Source organism: Spea bombifrons, chromosome 5 (assembly GCF_027358695.1).
Source record: "Spea bombifrons isolate aSpeBom1 chromosome 5, aSpeBom1.2.pri, whole genome shotgun sequence".
NCBI classification, from domain to species: Eukaryota; Metazoa; Chordata; class Amphibia; order Anura; family Pelobatidae; genus Spea; species Spea bombifrons.
This window is the reverse complement of record NC_071091.1, coordinates 105,640,428-105,664,790: the sequence shown is the minus strand read 5'-3', so window position 1 is coordinate 105,664,790 and position 24,363 is coordinate 105,640,428. Positions and strand designations below refer to the sequence as shown.

General features: G+C 42.2%; 1 protein-coding gene across 1 annotated transcript in view; it reads left to right on the top strand.

Annotated features, from left to right (window-relative positions):
* The window catches only part of COL22A1 (collagen type XXII alpha 1 chain), a 108,156-nt gene that overhangs the window by 9,176 nt on the left and 74,617 nt on the right, over positions 1-24,363 (top strand). The window contains exons 2-3 of the mRNA XM_053466159.1: positions 11,570-11,718; positions 12,636-13,202. Coding sequence (XP_053322134.1) covers positions 11,625-11,718; positions 12,636-13,202 — 661 coding nt within the window. The 5' untranslated portion in view covers positions 11,570-11,624. The remainder of the gene's footprint in view (positions 1-11,569; positions 11,719-12,635; positions 13,203-24,363) is intronic.

Here is a 24,363-nt window from a genome sequence, read left to right as displayed (position 1 = left end):
CTGAACATCTCTTATTTTTTCTGCTGTCTAAAAAAAGTGATGCCAGGCAGCAGAAAGTAAAACCCGATCAGCGTATTTCCCGGGGATGACGCTGCAATCCCTGATTACAAGAAACAGAGGAATTCTGATATAAAAAAAGGGAAAAGCAGCCATCCCCAGTGTTATTGGTTTCTATTAAGTTGCTTTTGTTAGGAGCTACATATGAGTAGTTGCTTATTCTGGTTGATCAAGGCCTAGGGCAGCAGGTCCAAGGGGCCACATCCCCTGGTGGCCACATCCCCTGGTCCGCCTTATTAGCCTCCCTAGAAGGCTACAATTTTTAAGGCCAGTTCAGAAGATGAAAGATCTCCCTTGAAACCGTCTCGCTTATACTGGAGGTCTTTACGCCTCCTGCAGCAGAGGAGGACCTTCTCACCATGGTAGGTTTGGGAGGGTGGTTGAAGGACTGCCCTGGGTCAGGCTTAAGACAGAACCGGCCATAAATGCACGACTGTAACCAGGTATCATGCATGCGCTCATATCTGAATACCCACTGTCTATATATACTTTGGAAAGAATTACTTCTATAAAGAGAAGGTGTGATAAAACCTGGAATCGAGAGGCTATGTGTTCCCTTCTGGAAGGTCACATCCCATAAAGGCATTTTATGAATCACGAGCTGATTTTGGAGCCACCATACCCAGGAATTTGGTGTAGCTTTTTATGACTTAAACAGCTGGTCGGTTCCTAAATTAGGACCATTTGGGGACAGAGTAGAGTGAGTAAAATTTAGCACAGCATACTATCCGGGAATAAAGGCGTCCCGCACATACACCGTTAAGCTTGTAAGTCTGTTACGGAGATAAAAAGAGACCTCGTGTAAAGAGATCGATTTAGAAATGTACGTTTTAATCTCCTTGTTTGGTACGAGATGTATGTCCGGAGTTGTGGAGGATAAAACGCGTGTCGAAATGGTGCCGTATCTCGCGAAGAATGTGTGAAGACTAACCTACGTTTATTAATGGCGTTGAGACCCAGACGTGGATCTTGGGAGGATTCGTTTATGGTGGAAACAATGTCCCGTCTAGACGCCAACGACTACACCGTGGTGGCTAGATCTGGAAATACTAGAAAACACAAGATTTGTGGCTACATTTCTTCAAATCAGAGCAGCCCAAATCAAGAACAACCATGATGGGGATTTAAGTCATAGCGCTGACCAACTTCAGGCTTGATACGGCCCCAGCAGGGCCACTACCATAAAGCTATACCCGTGTATGAGGCCCAGGCCAACATGGGGCCTGATCTGATACGTCCACTTTATTGTCCTTTGCGTCCTGGTACTAGGCCCTCTTGGACTGTGCGTGATAATAATTATGCATTGAAGAGGGCCAGCTTCAACCTTCTTCTTCTTGGAGAACCTTAACGTAGTCGGCCCTACATAATACATTTAATTGACATTAGCAGGTCACCAGTAAACTCTAGGGTTAGCTTCAATATGGAATATTTTATCTTGGCTTTAGTAAAAACAGCCCTAAACGTCCTACCCTATCAGTAATAATACGTCATAAAATCTCAGGAGATGGAGCGGCCGGTATTGTGAGTCAGGAACCCTAGAACCAGTCATTTTACTTATGAAATGAGTGCTCGAGAGGTTTCACTGGAGACCAACAAGTAATTGTGACTGTGATAATTGCAGAGGATGATAATCATCATTGGGCCTGACTTAACTGCAGTAAATACCATCTATGCTTCTGAAAAGTGAAGTTAAAATGTAATAAGAAGCATATTAAAGGGCATTGTACCTTTAGAACATGCTAATTATATATCCACCCTAAAGATGAACTACTATTTAAACATTATGTTACGGACACAAAAGTCTATGGTGGCATACAGGGCCAACGATGCAAGTGCTGGGTTTAATATGCTGAGCATTAATCGTGACGTGTGCAGCCATCTTGTCTGTGAAAGGCCCCGCCCACTGTCTCTTCCACACTGCCTGAGGTCTTAAGTCGTCTCTGGGCTGATACATACCATTTGTTGTCTCTGAGAAGATTTTTGAACCATTTATTTATTCATTTTCTGGGGTTCTAAATATGGAAAGAGGCACTAAAAGAACGTTCTTGAATTTGAACTTAGCTTGGTTTCCCCGCAGAATGACGCTAGCCAAACCAGAGAAGAACGAACGATTGTGTTTATTGAGGCTACTACACAAGGTTGCAAATATAGGACACTATTGTGAATGATATGAATTGCTATGTATGTATAAAGCAATTCCCTGCTGTTTCTATACACATTATCGGGGCTTTGAGGGCTGTAGAACCCTGTGAACCCAGTAAATAGTCTAAGCGCCGAGAAAAAAGAGGGGCAGCAGCGGAGGAAAGAGAGGCACGGGGATCGGGGTTCAGAAAAGGGACTGGCAAAGCTGACTTGGCACACTTGGCAGCTATGATGTAACCATGTTCCTAGAAATGTCTATAAAATATGGCTAGAAAACCCGCTTACAAATTGCTCATCAGTCTTCCCTTATGAATGATTAATTGCACTATTTTCTCCGCATGCACAAAGGATCGCATTTCAAAGTTTTCACTTTGCAGAAAAGGCACCAGGTGATTTAATGCGCGAGGCGAGAACAATACGGGTTATTATACCGCGTCTATAAACCCACACAATAAAGACATTCTCCGCGCCACACGATGAGCAGCAGTAACCCCGTGCTTGGTGACCCAATCTGGGGGGCGCCCCTTACAAAAAATTACTGCAGTTTTTCTGAAGTAATACTGCAGTTTTTTGGACATGAAAAAACTGCAATACTGCACATTTACTGCACATTTACTGCATTTGTACTTCACTGTACTGCAGTTTTACTGCACATTTACTGCACTTTTTTTTTTATATTGCAAACCTTCAGTTGTACTTCAATGTGCTGTAGCTTTATTGCATTTGTACTTCCGTACAAAAATAACTGCAGTAAAACTGCAGTACAGTGAAGTACAAATGCAGTAAAAGTGCAGTAAATGTGCAGTAAAAGTGCAGTAAAAGTGCAGTATTGCAGTATTTTTCATGTCCAAAAAACTGCAGTATTACTTCAGAAAAACTGCAGTAATTTTTTCGTAAGGGAATATGGTAATTAAATGGTGCAGTTTATATCTTACGTTGCTACGTAAACCCTCAGGAGGCAAACTGAGGACCACCACACCTGTTAATTTAAAGAGACGGTGAAGTCATGACACTTTAGGTGTGCTAAAGTGCTAAAGGATGTCGAATCATTAATGTATTTACACCGGGAGCTGCCCTAGACCTGTCCCTGGGCAAGGCCACCAGATGTCCCACCAGCTAGGCCACCAGATGTCCCCTCTACGGGAGACATTCTGACCACTCAGAAGGACACTCGGTGCCAGGTTGACCAAATGAGCCAATAGCCCTTTAATTACACTCAGGGAGTCATTCACTAAACTAGTTGGAGAGTTGCCATTTTATCTCTACCTTATTTTTCCCTCCTGAAGCACCAAGAACCGCTGAGTTCCTCTGCAAAGATTTGATTATTGCACGTCGGCAACTCAGCGGTGAAAGTCACCGAGGTTTGCTCGTTGTCATTCATAACCTCATTGACATTCATTACGTCTGGGAGATAAGATATACCCGAGCTTTCTCAGGATGCTCTCCGGTGATATGAGCAGTGATTACAAAGTGTGGAAGCGTCTTCTGAGTGCCTGCGCAGCACCCCGGCGTGCCTGATCAATGGGTTCATTTGTTGGACCTGGGCTGGAAGTGGCTGGATGAGTGGCAGAGGTAGCCACGTGGTCCCTTTTTTGAGGGCACACGGGCTTCTTGTAGCACCGCTTCTACAATAAGCGGATTCCTTATCTTTACTGCTCATCCCGTGCATGTGAAAATTCCCTGCCTCGGACCTCAAGGGATGACTCTTCCTTCCCTTCACTTTTGGCAACCTGGTCACATGCACATTATTTTTATTGACGTTACATCTGGAAAAAAATCTATTATATCCTAAGCAGCACAACTGTTTTATAGCTAAATATATATAATATACTCTTTAATAGCGTTGTAGTTTTTTTTTGTGGCGCCCAAAATTATATCTTATTACCGTATAATCAAGGTTCCGAATTCCATTGATTCAGAAAACGTCAAAATTCTGTTCTCCTCCCTTTGTGTATTTGTTATCAAAAATTTTGGGTGTTTTCTCAGTGTTTTCTGGGCTGTCAGGACTGGATTTATGCAGAAGGTCCCCTATGAGCTAAAATCTCTGATATCCCTACATGTTAAGAATTAAAGAAAAAAAATCTTTCTTAGGAGGGGATTTTTCAAGACACGTATGTAAATTTCACCTGTTGATGACCACCGCATTTAATGCGCTTCTCTGCTTTACAAAAGGTGCAAATAAAAATGGGTAATAAAAATATATTTTATGCCTAGATTATGTCTCTGACCTGCATTATATTGTGTACTGTCCCCATCATATTCTGCAGCGTTGTATATTTGATACATTTTTGGGGTCAGAGCTTCTATTTGGTCTGGCGTATGGGGTGAAATATTATTATTTTTTACTTTTTAGTTTTTTTCCTTTTTTTGTTTTTTTTTATTATATCAAGCACTCTTAGGATGTATAAAAGTGTTATCTGCTTATTATTATTATTATTTAATATTATTTATTGTTTTATATAGCGCCGTCAAATTCCGTAGCGCAGTACAATGGGTAGACAGGACATAACCAGTAGTATGTAACATAACAATTTGACTTACAGAAACAGGTGTGGCGGGCCCTGCGCACAAGAGCTTACAATCTGTTACATAAAAATCGCAAAACTATGAAAATTGGGAATGTCTGGACTTCTTTTTTGCTTTTTTCTGTATAAATGTATTTTTTTCCTTTTTTTTTACAATGTGTTATTTATGGATACAGTAAATTGTTTGGAAAGTTGACTGACTAAGAGCACGGTGAGGGTCATTTTTTTTCTTCTAGGACGGCGGCCGATATGAACATTGTTAACATGATTTACTATTTCAGGTTCTTGCGTTTCTCCGGTTACACATAGTTTCGGCTTGTCTCGTTTTCCCATTAAATTAGAAGCAGGAGCCCCTGAGGTCAGGTCGGTCTTTTGCTTTGAACAGGAGCTCACAGGGTTTTTTTTTTGTTTTTGTTTTCCAAAAAAATACAGATAATAATAATATACAACATTTTTGCCATAAAATGCCTTTTTCCTTACCGCCTCTGCCTTATGCATTAGAAGATACAGTATATGTCGAGTCGTCCCAATAATAAATACCTAAACTCCATTCATTCATTCACCTTATTTTTTTCTCTGTGGTTGAATGGGTCTCATCAAGCTTCAGCGATTACTAAATGCTTTGTTTAAGATGGAGCTGCTTGTGCTGACTTGAGTCGGTCTTGGAATCCTGAGCTCCGTAGGGGGGATTTTAGAGACATGAGTTAATATTATAGTGTCTTATACTTTCGCCTTTGCTGCTTTCGGGGTAACGAAGTTCATTCCTTTAAACGGCCTACACTTGTACTTTTTTTGTTTTGCAATCCGTGCATTTATTGTGGAGATTCGTGGGTTAAAAGGAATATTTTTTTTTCTTCTGAATTATAAGATCTGTGGCAAAAGGTGGCAATACCAACATATCAATGAACTGCCATTCTATAGTGCTGTCGCTAGTGGGTGCCCCGGGGGTCACCCCGCTAAGCACCATTGTACTTACCGCCAGCAGCCGACTTGATGCGCTGCTTCACTCCGCACAATGTTACCTGTCGGAGCGCCGGGGAACTTAAAACATTACAGTGCAGCTGGTAGGGGGGACATAAAACACAACTGATGTGACCCCCTAAAATAATCCTGGGCCAGTGGAAGAGGCCGTTCTTGCATCACTTTAAACATAATCCCACTTTCTCAACAATAAGGGAGAAATAAGTAAATGGTGAGGAATAATCAATGACAGATTAAGGAGTTTTGGGCGCTGGAGCAATTACTCAACAAGGGCCCTTTCTCTGGATTTCCCCTTCACGTACATACACACACACATACAGACACATATACAGACACACATACAGACACATATACAGACACACATACAGACACATATACAGACACATATATGCGTACACACTATCGTTCAAAAGTTTAGGATTACAAGAAAAGCAGATTTTGTCCATTAAAATAACATGGAAACGGCTGATTTTTAATGGAATCTCTTCATAGAAGTACAGAGGCCCTTTATCACTCCCATCACTCCTGCGTTCCAATGGCCCTTTATCACTCCCATCACTCCTGTGCTCAAATGGCCCTTTATCACTCCTATCACTCCTGTGTTCCAATAGCCCTTTATCACTCCCATCACTCCTGTGCGCCAATGGCCCTTTATCACTCCTATCACTCCTGTGTTCCAATAGCCCTTTATCACTCCCATCACTCCTGTGTGCCAATGGCCCTTTATCACTCCTATCACTCCTGTGTTCCAATAGCCCTTTATCACTCCCATCACTCCTTTATCACTCCCATCACTCCTGTTTTCCAATGGCCCTTTATCACTCTCATCACTCCTGTGTTCCAATGGCATGTTGTGTTCGCTGATCCAAGTTTAAGTTTAAAAGGCTAATTGATGGTTAGAAAACCCTTTTGTAATTATGTTACAGCCAGAAATGTCCTTGTTTTCCATAAAAAACAGCTCAGTGATCCCATACATTTGAGTGGTATATATATTAGACTTGGGCACCAGGGGGCTCTTCGTGTTCGTCTTCGGCAAAAAAAAAAACTTCGTATTCCGCGAATATTCGCCTGGTCCTGTCTTCTCTTCGGGCGAATATTCGCGGACATTCTTCGTGTTCGGGTTTTCTTCGTTTTCCCCGGTTGGTTGACGAGCCCCCTGCTGGCGACCAATAGGGTCGCTCGTACAGACTGTTATACTCCTGGTGCCGTAATTGTCCGGCAGATCCCGCTGGTCTCCCTGTTCTATCATTTATTAACTGATAGATCAGGGACACCAGTGGGATCTGCCGGGTAAGTTGCAGCATTGGGATTTTAAAAGTCTGTACGAGCGACTCTGTTGGTCGCTCGTACAGACTTTCAGGCTCCTGGTGCTGTAACTAACCCGGCACATCCCACTGGTCTCCCTGTTCTATCAGTTAAATGTCCGTACGAGCGACCAATAAAGTCGTTCGTACGGACATTTAACTGATAGAACAGGGAGACCAGTGGGATGTGCCGGGTAAGTTGCAGCATTGGGGTTTTAAAAGTCTGCACGAGCGACTCTGTTGGTCGCTCGTGCAGACTTTTAAAACCCCAATGCTGCAACTTACCCGGCACATCCCACTGGTCTACCTCCCTGTTCAATTAATCAAATGTCCATACGAGCGAACAATAAAGTTGCCCGTATGGACATTTAACTATCTGTACAGGGAGGGAGACCAGTGGCATCGGCAGGGTAAATTGCAGCATTGGGGTTTTAAAACCCCAATGCTGCAACTTGCCCTGCAGATGCCACTGGTCTTTAACTAATTGAACAGAGAGGGAGACAGGGAGACCGATGCCACTGGTCTCCCTCCCTGTTCAATTAGTTAGTCTGTGCCGGGTTAAATGTCCGTACGAGTGACCAATAAAGTCGCTCGTACGGACATTTAACTAATTGAACAGGGAGGGAGATCAGTGGCATCGGCAGGGTAAGTTGCAGCATTGGGGTTTTAAAACCTCAATGCTGCAACTTACCCGGCAGATCCCACTGGTCTCCCTCCCTGTTCAATTAGTTAGGGGTTAACTTTGTTTTTTAAAGGGTTAAGGGGCCGTGCAAGTGAGCCTATTGGTCGCTTGCACGTCCCTTTAACCTATGGATTTCCGCTCCCGTTAACCCCTTCGATGCTGTGTTAGATAACGCAGCATCGAAGGGGTTAACGGGAGTGGAAATCCATAGGTTCGCTGTCAGGGGTTACAAAGACCGTGCGAGTGAGCCTATTGGTCACCTGCAGGGTCTTCCTCTGGCATCAACCCATTGGCTCCGACCAATAGGCTCATTTGCACTGCCCTGTAACCCGTGACGGCGAACTTCCGGGAACTGCCGCGATGCCGCGATGCCGAGAAGACAAGGTAAGTTAGAAGAGGGGGGGAAGAATGGTAGACGAAGACGAAGACAATCACGAAGATCTTCGTGTGTGAGTCTTCGTCTTCGCCTACGTTTTACCGCCGCCGTCTTCTCTTCGGCGTGTCTTCGGAACGAACACGAAAACGCACTCTTCGTGTTCGTTTCCATGTTCGCCCGAAGACGAATGCACAAGTCTAATATATATATATATAAAACATGCATACATATATACAGGCCCGGACTGGCCATCGGGCACACCGGGCATTTGCCCGGTGGGCCGCGGCCGGGCCAGATCGATTTAGGGGCTAATGGAGCTGCAGCTCCAGGCCCCTACCTTAAAATAGGCCCAATCAGGACCGGACTGACTGGGCCTATTCGGCCGTCCTTAATGCTGGGCAAAAGGGGCACCTGCCCCTTACGCCCGCAGCAACTGCGACCGGGCCCGCAACTCTAGCAGCGGGCCCGCAACTTACCTGGCAGGCGCGCGAGCAGCGTCTCTTCTACCGCCAGGGGGACGCAGGACTCCAACAGAACCATGTGACGTGCGCCACGTGCGTCACATGACCCTGCTGCGCGTCTGCTTCCCCTGTGTAGATCTGCTGGCGTCTGCGAGCGGCGCGTACAGACAGTTCAGGTAAGGGGGTGAGGGAGGTTGCATGGAGTATGTGAGATTGAATGAAAGAATTAATTAATGAGTGTATGTGAAGGAGTGAGTGAATGAATGTTTGTGAATGAGTATATGCAAATGAGTATCTGAATGAGGGAATTAATGAGTATCAATGTATGAATGAATATCTGAATGAGTGAATGATTATCTTTGAATTAGTGAAAAAATATTTGTGAACGAGTGAATGAATATGTGTGTGTGATAGCATGGATGTGTAAGGGGGGGGCAAAGATGCAACAGGCAGGCTGTTTTGGTGGCAAAGATGCCACAGGCAGGCTGTTTTGGTGGCAAAGATGCCACAGGCAGGCGGAGGGTGCGGGTGTCAGCGTGGCAAAGCCTGTCCTGGTGTTTGTGATTGGGTGTCAGTGTGGCAAAGCCTCTCCTGGTGTTTGTGATTGGGTGTCAGTGTGGCAGAGCCTGTCCTGTTGTGTGTGGGTTTGGGTGTTGGTGTGGCAGAGCCTGTCCTGGTGTGTTTGTGTGTTTTTGGGTGTCGGTGTGGCAGAGCCTTTCCTGGTGTGTGTGTGTCGGTGTGGCAGAGCCTGTCCTGGTGTGTGTGTGGGTGTCAGTGTAGCAGATCCTGTCCTTGTGTGTGTTTGTGTATGGGTGTTGGTGTGGCAGAGCCTGTCCTGGTGTGTGTGTGTGTTTTTGGGTGTCGGTGTGGCAGAGCCTGTCCTGGTGTGTGTGTGTCAGTGTGGGAGAGCCTGTCCTGGTGTGTGTGTGGGTGTCAGTGTAGAAGATCCTGTCCTTGTGTGTGTTTGTGTATGGGTGTTGGTGTGACAGAGCCTGTCCTGGTGTGTGTGTTTGGGTGTCGGTGTGACAGAGCCTGTCCTGGTGTGTTTGGGTGTTGGTGTGCCTGTCCAGAGCCTGTCCTGGTGTGTGTGTCTGGGTGTCAGTGTGGCAGAGCATGTCCTGATGTGTGTGTCTGGGTGTCAGTGTGGCAGAGCCTGTCCTAGTGTGTGTGTGTTCGGGTGTCAGTGTGGCAGAGCCTGTCCTGGGGTGTGTGTTTGGGTGTTGGTGTGGCGGAGCCTGCCCTGGTGTGTGTAGGAACACAGAAAAAGGAACCCCAGCACTCCAATCAGCTTCCAAATCTTAGGTTACTTTTTTCAAAGAAAGCAAAACAAAAAAGCAACGTTTCGGCCAAACGTTGCTATTTTTGTTATGCTTTCTGTTTTTGTTTTGCCCTTTTTTCCTGCTAGCTCCCAGCTTCCTGGGAGTTGAGTGCTGAACCATTTCTTCTTTTTTAACTGTCCTGGTGTGTGTGTGTTTGGATGTCGGTGTGGCAGAGCCTGTCTTGGTGTGTGTGTGTTTTGATGTCGGTGTGGCAGAGCCTGTCCTGGTGTGTGATTGGGTGTCGGTGTGGCAGAGCCTGTCCTGGTGTGTGTGTGTGTGTGTGTGTCTGGGTGTCGGTGTGGAAAAGCCTGTCCTTGTGTGTGTGTTTGGTTATCTGTTTCCTTAATTTACAGTAGGAACTATTTCATTTTTACTTATCCAGAGATAAAATGCCCTCCTGAATTTGTAGTGACTTCAGGGGACAAAAGGCCCTGAAATCATTTAGTGGAAAAGATAAGGTATTGTGTTATTTACTCTATAATATTTATTTAAAGGATTAGTTGTACTAAATTGTGGCTTCAGGCTTCCCATGTTGAATGACCAAGTATTATGTATATGTATGTACATATATGTTTTTTCATAAAAATGGGCTGCTCAGTCTGAAATGCCCGGGCCTATTTTTTGTCCCAGTCCGGGCCTGCATATATACACATATGTAGCTCCCTCATGACATCACTTCTCGGCACGCAGTGTTAGTGAGGGCAGATCAGCCCCATTCGGCCCGTCTAGTCTGCCTGTTGCTTTTTTATGTAAAGACTCTGACCTAAATCGGTCCTTGGTCCCATACTATATCCTGCCGTGAGATTTTTACATCCCAAGTGCATTATATGACATTTATCAACATTAACTTTAAGTTTTAGTTGCATTCATAGATTCATTTGGTTCTCTTTAAGTACCTAGCATTCAGACCCGCTGCTATCTGCGCAAGGCGGGACAAAAGTGGCCCATTTCAGCATCAGAAGGGCCGGTTCTGCTTTAGAGTTTTAAACGAGGGGGCGATAAATAACCTCCTTCTTTAAATGCCTAAAATATTTAGCGCCATGCGTTCCTAAAAGTGGCTTTACAGGCCCTTTGTATTTTAGTCTGTGACTTAAGCAACCTGGCAGCTATTTCCAGTTTTATATGACAGTTTAATTATTTCATATTTTCTATTCCACCAACACACAAAAAAAGATACCGGGAACGACGACAATATTACTAATATTAACTAAAATAAAAAGCATTGCTTATAATACTAACTATTTTATAACTTTTTTTTTTTTACTAATAATTTGTATTTGATTTAGCCGTTATTGGCATTTATTTTTGCATTTTTTTTGGGGGGTGTTTTTATTGAGCTCTAAAAATTGCCCTTTTGTTAAAGCCCCTTTCCCAAATCCACCGCCAGTATTTTGCGCATGCACAATGCCGTTTTATACGACCGAGCGAGTTCATTCACCGAACCCGGTGACGCCGGTGGCTTTCCAGTAGTTTAGCGAGCGGAATTTCTCCTGGATTTCAGGCAGGCGGCGAGAGTTAAAACACACATTGTCTGCTTCACTGATCCGTAAAAATAATACGTCTCACAATTCCATTTCATAAGTAACTCGTGACAAATGACATCATTTTGTACGTAGAATAATAATACTAACCACGGCACAGCAGCCGCCATATTTTATAACATAAATAAAGTCACAATTTAAAAAGTTTAAATAATTTTTTTAACCCTCTCATTTCAAACAGGTATTAAATGTTTTGATGTACCGCACTCTCTACAAAGAAACACCGGGCCGGAACAATGCAACGTAGTACGCAGTATCGAATATCTCATTTACTTCTCTTCATATCCATGTTAGCCTGTGGAGGCGGCCATGCGCAGGCACAGAGAGCAGGTATTTCATGTTATTATGTGATATAAAATATAAAATCTATCTATATATATTTTTTTATTATTTTTTTTATTTTTATTTAAATAACGCCTTCATATTCCCAGCGAAGTACAATGCGATACTTAATGCCTAACTCACGATGTTCACTGAGCAAGCGTATCCGATATTAATGCATTAGGTAATTATTAGACATAAATAATGGCCATCTTTAAACCGTACAAAAATGTAAATAATCTAATGAGAAATTTAACTGATTAGTCCAAAATAATTAGGAAAATTCAGCAAAATATCGCCTGTATCCCAGGGTTAAATCCGCTCTAAGAGAAGATCATTTTAAATGTGAAGAAAGGGTTACGTGATTGCCTAGAAAACACTTAAAACACAAAATAAAACCTTTTTTGCTTGAAGAATTAAATACATTACATTCAATTTCAAAAAAAAAAAAATTCTAAATCAATATCTATTTTTTTTTTTTTAAATCCAAAAATAATTCTATCCCTTCATAGCAAAGTAAATATATTTAAAAATAAAATAATAATAATAATAATAAAAAATAATAATATATATAATTTAGAAAATCTGTTTTTCTTGGCGTAAAATAAAATAATAATAATAATACAAGAAATGTGTAAAAATAACTTTGTCAAACTGACGTGAAACGCGCAAGCAGCTGATACATTGTATTCATCAAGTGGCAAAGCAGATAAGGTTTTTAATAAGCTGAAATGCGGTGTTACGTCTCGTTATTATTATGTAACGGAGCCAACTCATTAATCCAATGAGCAGATAAAGTAGCGTTCTTAGCGAAGGATAATGAGCCCATTCTTATTTCAATTAAGTCAGAGGGATGCAGGGTGTCGCCATGCTGATAATTATCATTTTTGCTCTTTTTCCTCAAACCCTTTGTTTTGAACACGCAGGCTGCAAGAACGTCCATTACGATCTGATCTTCCTCTTGGATACGTCTTCAAGCGTGGGCAAAGAGGACTTCGAGAAGGTGCGCCAGTGGGTCGCCAACCTGGTGGACACGTTCGAGATCGAGGCGGATAAAACCCGCGTGGGGGTCGTCAGATATAGCGGAAAGCCCAGCACGGAGTTCGACTTGGGACGATACCAAACGCGCGATGAAGTGAAGAACGCGGCGAGGAATATTAAATATTACGGCGGGAATACAAACACGGGAGATGCCCTGAGATACATCACCAGGTACAGTTTCTCGGAGGAAGCCGGTGGTAGACCAAGCGACAGAGCCATCAAGAAAGTGGCCATCCTTTTGACTGACGGTAGGAGCCAGGATCTGGTCTTAGAATCGGCGACCTCAGCGCATAAAGCTGGCATTAGGATTTTCGCCGTCGGCGTTGGGGAAGCCCTGAAAGAGGAATTGGATGAGATCGCCTCCGACCCCAAGTCAGCCCACGTGTTCCACGTCTCTGACTACAACGCCATCGATAAAATACGAGGAATCTTGAGAAGGCGACTCTGCGAAAGTAGGTGGAACAATCCGTTCCTGGTCGTTAGAAGTTTATGTATTGCGCTGTTTTGGAATTTTGTCCTTTAATTGTTTTAACTCTTTAATTCCCGAAGAGTGAGTGACCCTTTTTCCTGGCTTGTGTTCTTTGAGGTTCTGTTGGTTCCCCATCTAGAACTATAGGTTCTCGATGCTCCTTCGATATTAGTTATTAGATATTAGAACAGTCTGATACTTGCAATATAGCTAGGTATATACATTAACCCATTTTATTAACCATATTAACCATCAAACTGACCGATACGCAATAGTTACTCAATCATTTCTGGAAAATGATCAAAAGTAATTTTTAAAAAAATGTTTTATTTATTTATATTTTTTTAATTTTTTTTGCATGTTTGTGGTGATACAAAAGGTAGAAACTGTATTTATTTTGGATATGCCTTTTTTTTATTAATTTATAATAACAAAGGCATCAGATAAAACGTTTTCAAAGCCTTTCGTTAGGACTGTATCGGGTCTGGTATATGTTGGGGGGGAAATTATTTATATTTATTGTGGCGATTGTCCAAATTCGAATTCATTTCTTGCTGTTACCCAATCCCTTTTCTAGCTAAGTAAGCATTACAAGTTGTGAAAGGATGCAAATTCTGTCTTTAGCGCATACTTTTTCTTTGTAATGACTTTTGTTGAGTGTTGGACACAAGTTATAAATGCCTGCAAGTAAGACAAGGTACCAAGTAAATTACCATAATTTTGTAAAGATTAATATTTAAGCCATCAGTGAAGATTTTCCTCAGTGTGGTCCAAATAATCCAAATCACATGAAACAGGAGATGTTTGTTAGAATCTAGACGAACGTTTTTTATGTTTTGTTATATAAGAAAAATTAAATTGTAAAGTGGTTAGTTCATTTACAAATATTTGAATACTCTCTAACTTAAAGAGTCCGTCCTGCATAAACCGCAGCGCTGTATACAGTAATATAACCCCTAGCGCTGTATACAGTAATATCACCCCCCCAGCACTGTATACAGTAATATAACCCCCAGCGCTGTATACAGTAATATAACCCCCAGCGCTGTATACAGTAATATAACGCCCCCAGTGCTGTATACAGTAATATAACCCCCCAGCGCTGTATACAGTAATATAACCCCTAGCGCTGTATACAGTAATATCACCCCCCCAGCGCTGTATACAGTAATATAACCCCCAGCGCTGTATACAGTAATATAACCCCCAGCGCTGTATACAGTAATATCACCCCCAGCGCTGTATACAGTAATATAACCCCCCAGCGCTGTATACAGTAATATAACACCCAGCGCTGTATACAGTAATAACCCCCAGCGCTGTATACAGTAATATAACACCCAGCTCTGTATACAGTAATATAACCCCCAGCGCTGTATACAGTAATATAACCCCCCAGCGCTGTATACAGTAATATAACCCCCCAGCGCTGTATACAGTAATATAACCCCCCAGCGCTGTATACAGTAATATAACACCCAGCTCTGTATACAGTAATATAACCCCCAGCGCTGTATACAGTAATATAACCCCCCAGCGCTGTATACAATAATATAACCCCCCAGCGCTGTATACAGTAATATAACCCACAGCACTGTATACAGTAATATAACCCCCCAGCGCTGTATACAGTAATATAACCCCCCCAGCGCTGTATACAGTAATATAACCCCCAGCGCTGTATACAGTAATATAACCCTCAGCGCTGTATACAGTAATAACCCCCAGCACTGTATACATTAATATAACCCCCCAGCGCTGTATACAGTAATATAACCCCCCAGCGCTGTATACAGTAATATAACCCCCCAGCGCTGTATACAGTTATATAACACCCAGCTCTGTATACAGTAATATAACCCCCAGCGCTGTATACAGTAATATAACCCCCCAGCGCTGTATACAGTAATATAACCCCCCAGCGCTGTATACAGTAATATAACCCCCAGCACTGTATACAGTAATATAACCCCCCAGCACTGTATACAGTAATATAACCCCCCAGCGCTGTATACAGTAATATAACCCCCAGCGCTGTATACAGTAATATAACCCTCAGCGCTGTATACAGTAATAACCCCCAGCACTGTATACAGTAATATAACCCCCCAGCGCTGTATACAGTAATATAACCCCCCAGCGCTGTATACAGTAATATAACCCCCCAGCGCTGTATACAGTAATATAACACCCAGCTCTGTATACAGTAATATAACCCCCAGCGCTGTATACAGTAATATAACCCCCCAGCGCTGTATACAGTAATATAACCCCCCAGCGCTGTATACAGTAATATAACCCCCAGCACTGTATACAGTAATATAACCCCCCAGCACTGTATACAGTAATATAACCCCCAGCGCTGTATACAGTAATATACCCCCCAGCGCTGTATACAGTAATATACCCCCCAGCGCTGTATACAGTAATATAACCCCACACTGTATACATTTATATAACCCCCCAGCACTGTATACAGTAATATAACCCCCAGCGCTGTATACAGTAATATAACCCCCAGCGCTGTATACAGTAATATAACCCCCAGCGATGTATACAGTAATATAACCCCCAGCGCTGTATACAGTAATATAACCCCCAGCTCTGTATACAGTAATATAACCCCACACTGTATACATTTATATAACCCCCCAGCACTGTATACAGTAATATAACCCCCAGCGCTGTATACAGTAATATAACCCCCAGCGCTGTATACAGTAATATAACCCCCAGCGCTGTATACAGTAATATAACCCCCAGTGCTGTATACAGTAATATAACCCCCAGCGCTGTATACAGTATTATAACTCCCAATAAACTCCCTTTATCTGCAGACCTGGAGCCGCCGTTGCTGTCAGTCAGGTGATATTTTGGGTGACTTTCCCGGCTCAAACACCACACTGAGCTGATCCTTTATGGCAATGCTAATGAAGTCCGTTCCTCCATAGACTTTCATTAGTCAAAGTGTCTTGTCTGGGTGATTAAGACTGGGCCATTATATTATTTCCCACAGGCAGTATGATAAGGAGTCGGGGTGTTTAGTAGATCGGAGATCAGGTAACAGAGTAAGAACTCATACAAACGGTTAATATGCAGCTGCCTGAAAACAAACACAAAAGACTATGCAAAAAACAAACTATTTGAAAAAAGAAAACAGTGGAACCGGATTTTTGATCTGATACTAGGAAAAAAAACAGTAGGGGTTCCCCTTAAATTGTACCGGTTGTAAGATATTTTAATTGACATATTAACCCTTTAGCTCCCACATCGCCGCACCAGCCTCCCGATAATTTTATAAAATGAAACTCTATCTATAATAAATGCTGAAACAAACAGAATGATTACATTTGGAAGACTAATGAATTCATCGGTCCTTGGAGGACCCTATTCACAGATGACGGCAAAAAGCTGCGTTGCAGCCAGGGCGAGTAGGTTTGTAGACGGTGATACCCATCAGTTTCGCTAATTCATTCTTTTGTATACCGTGATACCGTGGAGGCCTCTTCAAATTTGATTACAAGTCTGGAGACAGGGAGACGTAGAGGTTTTTAGATAGAGGCGTCTCTGTTGCATGCCCCTCTGGTCTGTCTTTAAAAATGCAGAATAGCCCAAGTTCCCCGGTAAAACCCTTCTGAAAGATCCAGAAGAGAGCCCGGAACTAAATAACCCGGGGGGACATTTACAAAGGGTTTATAATAGTGCTCAAAAATGTTAATGGTGGTCTACAAAAATATATTAAAAGGAAGCCATCTCCATGTGTAGGACCTTCAATGGTCCAGGTTTGCCTACGTAGAGGTCTCCGTTTTCTGGGGTAGTGGCTTTATTCACGAGGCAGGGCTAGCCTCATGTAGGGACCGGGCTTGTCCAACAGAGGGCAGAACCTGGCTGGGAAATAGGCATTACCAAAAAACTGAGCCAGAGACCCGGAGAAGTGGAGCATTACCTGGAGACTCTGCGTCAACATAGGACAATAGACCGACGGCTGCCCGCTTCTCCCGCTGTAAAGACTCAAACCTTAATCAGTCGTCAGTCTCGTCTTAGATTCAGGAGCCGTATGTCTATCCCGTCCGTAATTTCCCTTACTGGTTCGCCAATACATGCCCATTTACTTAAAAGAAGGACAACAGCTGATATCATAATATCGTGACTACCCCTATAAGAGAGAAAACAGATTCTTTTTTTTTTTCGCATTTGCACGGTAGAAATTATTTAAAAAAATTCTAAAAAGAGAATGTTTTGATTAATCCGTCTTATTTTTAACAAGCAGCACCGATCCCAGCAGATGGTTTTAATATGCCCTTTAAATAGATTCTATTTTTAAGAGAGAATTTCGGTGACGCTATTTTGATGTAACCGGTGACATCTATACATTCTGCTATGATCGCTTTATTTATAAAATCATCTTTCACCAGGGGGGGTTTATAATTCCACAGGTGGCAAACTGTGCCCATTGACAAAAATATATTAAACATACCGTATATATATATATATATATAATGTATGTTTATATATACCGTATATTATATATATATATATATATATATATATATAAATAAATGTATATATCATGTATTTTTAAGCTGTAATTTTAGTTTGTCTCCTACATGGGCCTGTATACATTTATTGTGTTTTTCATATATAGTAAAAAAGTTAAAATTAAATGTATCATTGGGAATACTGAATTAATTAAATACAATGTATGCAATAATGAAAACTAGTTTTCAAATTAAATGCACGTTAAATTAGGGAAATTAGTGTGTGCCCTCTTTGGTTATTGAGTTAGAAAATTAGACTTTTACCTCTAAATTCGTCACCTTAACTCGTCAGGGGGGATATGACATCATATCTCCGTGTCATAAAGGCATGATGTTCCTTTTAATGCATGGAAGATGCAAACCGCGGAGGGGGCGTCTGGGGGTCAGTACTGGGGCAGCGCCAAAGGTAAGTGCATCTCCGGGGTTAAGTAGATGGTAGAAAATATTAGGAGGATAGGGAATAAAGAACATACGAAGTATCCGCCTTCCACCGAGCAAGATCACAACATATCAAATAAATGGATCATTTAATCTACACATACGTATATATATATATATACTGAAAAATTACTTACTGTACCGGACGCTAAAATTGTCATACAGGCATAATACACGATGAACATAATCCTTTTACTTTGTTAGCTAAAGGAATTTGTAAATGACAAAAAAAAAGAATAACAAAATAAAATAAATAAATAAATAATATTTTTAATGTAAATAATAGAAAAATAGAATGTATAATATATATATGCATATTTAAGACATAATATATATATATATATTATGTTTATATGGAAGATAATATAATTTTAAAATAATAAAATAATTATAAACAGTGTGAAACTGGCACTGATAGGGTTAAAGATCGTCAGCAAATCGTCAGCATGACATTTCCAGACTACGGACTCCCGTTCATCTGTCCGCTTTATTTTGGAAGGCACCGCCGAGTCGGCGTTGGGGTCCGTGCCAGATTATTAGGTTACAGCCCGTCCGCCGGGGCACACTGTCTGCATTCATGCCTTTCCAACACCCGGGGGTCTGCGGGGGCCGCTTTTAACCCAGGGAGTAGGAAGCATTCGGGGTAACGTTACTGTAACAGATAGGGGGGTCTGCGCTCGTCATCGCTTCGCTGTTTTTATTTAGCGCGGCAAAAATAACAAAGCAGATTAAGGCGCCGGGGGCCGGGGGCCGGGGGCTCATACGTTCTGAAAAGCGCGTTCCGGGTACTGGCTCGGTGACTATCGGAACAACTACTCTCATAAAATATTAACCGAATGGAAGGTATTTATGGAGGCCAAAGGAAACGGTTACTGGGTCCTTTTTTTGTGTGTCCTAGTCTGCGTTATATGCTCTACATAATTAATAAGAATTAATAATAACCCCAAAACTTTGATTTTTAGGACAGTGGAAAATCATGTATTTTTTACAGGCGTGTAAAAATATAAATTTAAAAAATAAAACAAAAATTGCTGACGGCGACCTCAATCAGTCGTTGGTCTCGTCTTAGATTCAGGAGCCGTATGTCTATCCCATGCCTGTTTAATGCCCTCGCTGTATTACCCTCTACCACCTATGCTGGAACGCTGTACCACGCATCTACCCCTTCTCAGTAAATTAAAACTTTCTTACATTACATCTGAGCCTCTGACCCTCTAGTTTCTAGATTATTGCCTCTTGTTCTAACAGTTTTGTTAGAATTATAATTAGAATCATATATATATATATTTGGTATTACCATATAAGTAGTTTCCGCTTGTTTGTTCCACCTGATAAAGTTGTTGTTTTTGTCTCCCGTCAGCGTTTATTGCCGCCGGATAGTGTCTGTCTTCGCGTCGCGGGAATATTATCATTATCTACATAACGCGCTCGCTTGTTAACGTTTCCTAAGCCGGCGATGAAATGTATAACCTTGATAATCCTTTATTCTGTCAGACGGATGCTGTCAGGGCAGCTGCCGTTCGTTTCCGCGTCCTTTATATTCAGATAATGTTTCAGTCTAAGTGATCGCACGGCTTGGCTAATCTCTCCTTAAGTGTTTAAACAGTTTGTAGCGGTCTAGACAGCCAACCCGTTGCGCTAAAACTTTTATGTGACAAATTTATTGTCGTTAAAAATAAATTAAAGAGAGAGTATAATGTCCCTCTCTCTCTCTATATATATATATGATACTTAGGGAGAAGCTGCAGCTCCCTCCCCATCTGTGCTCTGACAATTCTCACTACTGATTGAAAGTTGTCAATGCCCGCATTCAAACCAACAACTAGTATCACTCACAGCCAGCTCACCTGACCGTCGATGATGGAGTTGGCTTATATTAGTGACTTCCTGGAGGCGATGATGTCATATCTAAGGCCGGTTTTATATAAAGCTATAAGGCACTTACCCAGAACGGCCACGCTAGATGTGACCCCATTATATTTTCACATTAGTGCTCTATATTTTGGTTGCGCCTCCCCCTTTCTGACAGGGGCTGTCAGTGCCATGTTTATATTTGGCGCTGCCCAAGTCTAACCCGGGACAGTCCCACCAAAGCCCCCCCCGTCGCCAACCGTGGTCCTTAATGCTGAGTGCCGGGATTTGATGTCATATCTCGGCTATGACCTTTCAATGACGTGCGGAGGCTTCCATAGTGTTAATAGAGATCAGTGATCTCCCTTCTAAGAGGCCCATTGAATGGTGGTGCAAGAAGGAGCCTGACCCCTCAATAGGGCAATCGGGGGCTCTGTTATGCGACATATGCCTACCAACCTAGGCCTTGTTGGCCTAGACCAGGATCAGTGACATACTTACACACAGTAACCTACTAACACACATTCACACACAGTAACATACTAACACACATATTCACACACAGTAACCTACTAACACATACATACTAACACACACCGCTCTTCTTCCCCCTTGAGGTCATCACACGCTGCCTGAGCGCCGAAAAATGATGTCATAAGCTCTGTAGCCCCCTGCAAAACTCTTCAAAGATACAGCACATCTTATACAATCATTTATTTCTCTTAACAACACATCAATAATACACATATTTATCATTTTACACGCGAATGTCAGCATCCCTTTTGTGTGGTTTTAACTCTTTCATAGTGGGTTTGAAGAAATTTTGCAGATTTTTTTTTTTTTTTTATAAAAATGTCCTGTAGACCCGCTGTACAGCGCCACACAAAATATGATGGTTAATAAATAACAGATAATATTATACGATATAAAATACACGAGAATGGGAACGTACAGCGTTAGTCAGCGTAACTGTCATGTAATGTGAAGCTATTGTTGGAACTTGTGGAATTTTTGGAATGTTACCGATGGATTATGGGTTTTTTTTCGAATTTTACTACGACAATCAGAAAACATTTCTGTAAAAAAAAAAAGTCAGTTTCAAAATAATCTGTTTTTCGTATATATGACCAATCTGTGTCTTAAAGGGACGCAGCACCTATTATCTGGCTCAGTTAGGTGAAACCCTGGGTCGCGGGAGCGCCATTGCATCGGCCAACGTTGGGCTCCGGGTAGCCAAAGCTAAAGAGTTGTGGATTTACGTTATTACACCACGTGGTGCAGCCAGGCCTCTGGATTCATATTATTGGTATGGTCACTTGCCCCGGCCTGTCGGGGCTGTTATCATTCCAGATGGTGTTAAGTATCGAGTAATAGACAAGAACCGCAGACGGCTTCTTGGTGACAGACTAAACACGTGCAGCTTTGGTGGGACAGAGATGACAACTAAATCCTCATCTGACGAGTGGCTGTGTTGATTTACCAAGTAATGCGTTTCGAGGGACACTCCAGCCATCGCACGTACTTTAATGCATATGGCAGCTGGGTGGTCCCTTTAAAATGTCATCGTGTCCCCCCCTTGCAAATGCGTGGAGGGATTCTGGAGTAATATTTTTGAGGCTAGATTACCAGCCTCAGGTTAACGTAAACCCCACCATCATACCTGGGAACTCTCCCGGTCTCCCACTTCTCTTAGAAAAACGGCCAGCTTTTGGTGGAAATGGGCCACTGAGGCCAGTAGACCACCTCCGATGACGTCAGGACCGCTCACTGACCTCAGCGGGGCCCATGTGCCAAAAAAAGGAGGACTCTGGGTAGCTGGAGCCTGGATATTCATCATTTCGTTCAATACTGTTTTTTTTCCTGCCCCCACACATTTTACCCTAATCCTCGCAACTACCCTACCCCAAATAGCCCACAGCACAGACGTTGATTTTACAGAACCTGGGCTGGTCAGGCGATCTTCTCAACTGTCCTCTATTTCCCACTGCCCTTAAAAAGCTGTAGAGGGACTAAACATCGGAAAGGCCCTGCAAAAACCTGGGATAGTTGGCAGGTATCCAATTGTCTGGCCAGAGTTCGCTTTCATATGCACTCTCAGGCATCATATGGCTGCTCCGAGCCGCGGTACGTCTAACGGTAGTAATTATCTTGTAAAATTATCGGTTTGCTGTTTTCTAACCACAATTTGGGGTTTTCATTCATGTTCCATCTTCTCTAAATAGTTTTCACTTTCTGAGTAAAGATGAAAGTTCAACGTCCGGAAACAGCCGGGGAGCCATTATTACAGACCCAGCCACTGCTTTACTTACGCGGCGATGCTTAGACCGTTCCCGTCATGCCCGGGTTTATTTTTGTGTATTTTTCTGTGCTGTATCCTGTAATTTTGCTGTCTTTAAAGGGACACGCCAGCCGTCATATGCACTATAATACACTGAGTAGATGTGTGGTCCCTTTAAATTTCCCCAGGGTTTATTTTACCCCCCCCTATATACATTTGCCCCTTTCCCCATCCCCCCCTAGCTATTTACTATGCAGAAGATATGTCCCTTCATGTGATATAGAGACCGCGGGTCAGCTTTAGAACTATTCAGACCACCGTACGCATGCAGGGCATTGATTTCGACTGGAACCTTATCCTGTCGCTGATTGGCTGCCCTCCTTCCGCGGAGAAGGAGGGCAGCAGCAGGGAAATATTGAATTTCCAATAAAAATGGACACTTCTTAGGCATAAATAACCCAAAACAAAATTTGGAAATATTATTGATTTTTTTCTTTTTCATTGACTAACGATACGTTAATGGAAATATTTTATTCTTTATAGAACTTTAAGTAATACATTCCAACATACTCATGAAAATTAAATTTTAATTAAGAAAACTAAGATCGGCCTAAAATCTATTTTTTTTTTTGGAGGGGGGATTAAATCTTTAAATGTGTCGAGGAATTTATTGATGGATTTGATCCATACAAGAAATTCAGAAGTCGGCATAGAGATTTCTCTACTAAATGTAGTAAAATGAAGTACAATTACTTTGTTTTTACTAAATGTCCGCATATCATGTATGTTTCTTCAGTAAGTGTTTTTTTTTCCATCTTTAATTTAAAATTAGATTTTTGTTTTATTTATTTTGTTAAAAATAATAAAACAAACAAAAAAACAACAAAAAAAAAACATTTAGAAAACAGTGAGAAATGATAATCATTATAAGAAGCCAGCTCTAACAGAATTAAAACAGCTGCATCAATCCCCAGCCTGCTTGTAGCTATAAAATCGAGAGCCTCGGCTTGTACTCTGAGGACGAAAAAGACAAATTAAAGATTTGATTTTGCGGCGTGGGAGCAGAGGGGATATCTTCTTCTTTTTTTTTAATCAGGGAAGCTGCTGAGGTCTTGTCGATGGCGTATCAGAGGTCCGGTGGGGGCCAAAAATGACAGACACGTATTTAACGTTTACTTATGAACTCAGCCTGCAACCCATTTCCTTAAGAAAGTTGCGCTGGGACTTGTTTAAATCCAAAATCTGGGTCTGTTTGACGTCTGGCCGAGACCCCGGGGTCTCCGAGATTAGATCTGCCAAGGTATTGATTTGCTCAGCTTTTTGGGAAGATGATCAGTGTAGCGTCTCACAGTCCTTTAGGGTTTTTTAAAAGTGTATCCCAAGTTTCATTATTTATGCCTCATATGTTTCTTAGTTATTTAACCCCTTCACTACCGTTTTTTTTTCATGCCCATAGAAACTAAATATTGGGGGGGGGGATTTCAAGGAGAGGTAGAGCTTTCTTTTGCTACCATACTTACCTGTTTATTTGAACATTTAGTATGAGCAATTTATTTAAAACTATAAAAAATAAAGGAAAAACCTTTTTTTTTCCCCACGTTTTCTTATGTAAATCCTAACTAAATGAGTGGGTGAAGTTCCGCTTCTTCGTGTCAGTGTAAATTTGTATGCGTTTGGGGCTAGTCCACCTGCCCACCAGCATCCTGACAAGTGAGGGCTCCAGGAAGCCAGAGTCTGGATGTTCCCAAGTATGCTTACAAGCCCTGCCTTTGTCATCTGTGTCCATTCGTCTGATTGGCTGTAGAAGCAATTACAAGCACAGAAATGTATGAGATGTGCTGTAGACTGACACCTATGGTCAGGGAGCAGTCAAAAGCAGTGGCTATCCCACAATTATGGAAACATGGGGCCATTTTTTAATAATGACGTAACAGGTACGTCACTGGTCTTCTAGGGGCGTTTTTTCATGATGCACCTGTGTTAGATATTCTTTCTGTGTAAATATCTAAACTTTTCAGTGACTTGCATGCATTTTTGTG